This window comes from Arachis ipaensis, chromosome B10 (genome assembly GCF_000816755.2).
Source record: "Arachis ipaensis cultivar K30076 chromosome B10, Araip1.1, whole genome shotgun sequence".
NCBI lineage: Eukaryota > Viridiplantae > Streptophyta > Magnoliopsida > Fabales > Fabaceae > Arachis > Arachis ipaensis.
The window spans coordinates 327,391-330,179 of NC_029794.2; the positions used below are offsets into that span (position 1 = coordinate 327,391).

The 2,789-nt window shown below is 29.7% G+C and overlaps 1 protein-coding gene across 1 annotated transcript in view; it reads left to right on the plus strand.

Annotated features, from left to right (window-relative positions):
* LOC107624043 (long-chain-alcohol oxidase FAO4A) overlaps positions 1,349-2,789 on the plus strand; it is a 6,238-nt gene continuing 4,797 nt past the window's right edge. Inside the window, exons 1-2 of the mRNA XM_016326483.2 lie at positions 1,349-1,796; positions 1,888-2,157. Of these exons, the coding sequence (XP_016181969.1) occupies positions 1,458-1,796; positions 1,888-2,157 (609 nt within the window). The 5' untranslated portion in view covers positions 1,349-1,457. The remainder of the gene's footprint in view (positions 1,797-1,887; positions 2,158-2,789) is intronic.

The following is a 2,789-nucleotide window of genomic DNA, read 5'->3' on the forward strand; positions in this document are numbered from 1 at the left end:
AATATTTTAAAATTTTAAATTAAATATAAGTTCTTTTTATTTTTATGTTCTCTCATTTAATTATTCCTCACAAATTTTTCAATGGTCGAGAGCTTTCTACAATAATAACAGTTAAATTGATCATGTAGAACTCAAAACAAAAGAATAATCAAACTATGGATGGATGGATAGATAGATAGATAGATATCCAAAGTGTATTTCATTCAATAATCAATTTATCACTCATATTATCTCTTCAATATCCACTCTTTGGAAACCTAATTTAATAGCGAGTTAGATTTTCCAAAAAATATAAAATAAATAAAATTTTGATTTAGGCCAACTTATTCATTTTTAATTAACTAATAAACCAAATGTCAAATAAGAACCTATTTTTATACAGCAAAACCGAACTTAAATGACTTGTGTTGTAATATGTTTCCATAAGCATATATTATATATATAGATAGTACTTCATTTTTACCGGTAACAAACGCCATCATTTGTCCAAATTAACCAATGTCTACTACAAGAGTTAACGCCATTGGCATAACATCATTGTCTTTATTGATTGTCATTTGTGGTCTAAAATAATAAAAAAGGCAATATCTTAAATTGGTTCAACAATTTTTGTTTCGAGAAAAAATATGTTTTAACAAAATCAAACAAATTCGTTTATGATATTTTAGAATAAAACATTTAAATAATAAAAATATCTAACATTTATTATTCTATTTCTACATTTGTATCAAATAAAAAAATATTTGAAAGATAATATAAAACCAGCTTAAGCAGTCTAAATAAAGTTATGGTGTTTTACTTTTTTTTTTAATTGTCGTTTATTTTATTTTACATTCTTTAATAATTATTTGAATAATTGAATAGATATTTTTTTATTGAAGTGGATGCATGAGGTATTTGAAAAAGTTCTATATATATATACAAATATGACAAGTGATATGTTCTTGGTTTTTTGGTTAGAGCAACGTTGTTAAATTTTGACCAGTATGTAACCAATAAAAAAAAATAAATTATTGAATGAAGGAAAAGTCTAGGGACCAGCAGCTTTGTTAAATTCTGGCCAGCATGTAACCAGCAAAGGAAAGTGAGCCATTGGATGAATTCTCACACCAATCTCACACCATTAAAACCATTATTGATGGCTATTTGATGGCTAAAATCACAAAAGTTGCTGACTCCTAGCATTCCTCTTGGATGAAATCTCACACCAATCTCACACCATTAAAACTATTATTGATAGCTATTTAATGATTACAAATCACAAAAGTTGCTAGTCTAGCATTCCTTTTTTGGTTAATAACTATTGTAATTTTGTTAATTCTTAAAAAAGTGAGCCAAGTATGTTTATCCCTTTTTCAATTTTTAATGTATGTATGATATTTTGTAATTTAGTTAAAGGTTATATATATGTATCTGAATTGCAAAGAACGGCGAGCAATTAAGTTGTAAGAGTAAGGATGGAAGAGAATGATCGTAGAAATGGTAGCTTGAGGTTGGGAATGGGAATGGGAATGGGGTTGATGAAGAAAGTGCACACAGAAGATACAGTGGTTGTTGAGCTTGATGATGATACGGATCAGATACTCCAAAAAACAAGAAGAAGACAGAGCCTCCATGAGCTTCTAGAAGAAGACGATCAGAAACTGTGCCGCCTGTCGGAGAGGCAGATGAAGTCACTGCTTGCTCTCACCGACACCATCTTGCCGTCAATAAAACCGCCGCCATCTTCTCAATCATCATCATCACTTTCCAACTTCTACAACACTTCCGCTTCCATGCCTCCTACACCTCACCGTGTAACTTATATATATCTTTTATCATCTTCGTTACATGCATAATAATAATGTACAATTTTGTTTAATTATGGTTCAAATTAAATTTTTGCAGCTTGGGGTTTTGATAAGTGAGAAGCTGAAACACCCAAATACATGGCTGCTAAGGTTAACGCTGTGGCTACTATCCACATGGTTTGGGACATTCATACTCTCTGGAATTCCCAGCATCACAACCACCTTCCCATTCTTCCACACCTTCCATCAACTTCCTCTTCACAATCGCCAACAAATCATGCAATCTTGGTCTCTCAGTTACTTTCGTCTCCTTAGGATGTTGTTTAGGACCATCAAGCTCCTTACCCTCCTTGTCTTCTTCACTCAGGTATATACCATGCTATCATCTTATTATTAAGGTTTGATGTCCCTATAATTTCGTGGGATTTTCAATTAGATTCTTATATTTTTTTTTAATTGAATCTCTGCACTAAATTTTTTTTCTTTAATTAAGTCTTTCTTAGTAATAATCGGCTAAATTTTATAGGGACCTAACTAAAAAAAAAAAATTAGTATAGGGACCTAAATAAAAGGAAAAAAAAGTGTAGGGACCTAATTAAAAAAAAATTTGGTGTAAGGATTCAATTAAAAGGAAAAAAAGTATAGGGATCTAATTGAAAATTTCGCAAAACTATAGGGACCAACAGAGTAATTAAACCTATTATTAATTAGACTTTTTACACAAAATCAATCAATTTGAATCCTCTAAAATTTGAATTTTTACTTTAGAGGATAAAGTGCGATTTCTCGCCCTTAAATAATTTCTCTCTCATATTTTCTCTTGATTCCACCTATAAAATAAATGGTGAGAGATTACACTTTATTCTTTAAAGTGAAATTCAAAATTTAGAGGATCCAAATCCTACATCAATTACTCCACAAATAAAATTAATAAAAATATTTGATAACTAAAAAAGTTATTTAAAAATAGTCAAAAAAAAATTTATTAGTATTTATTAA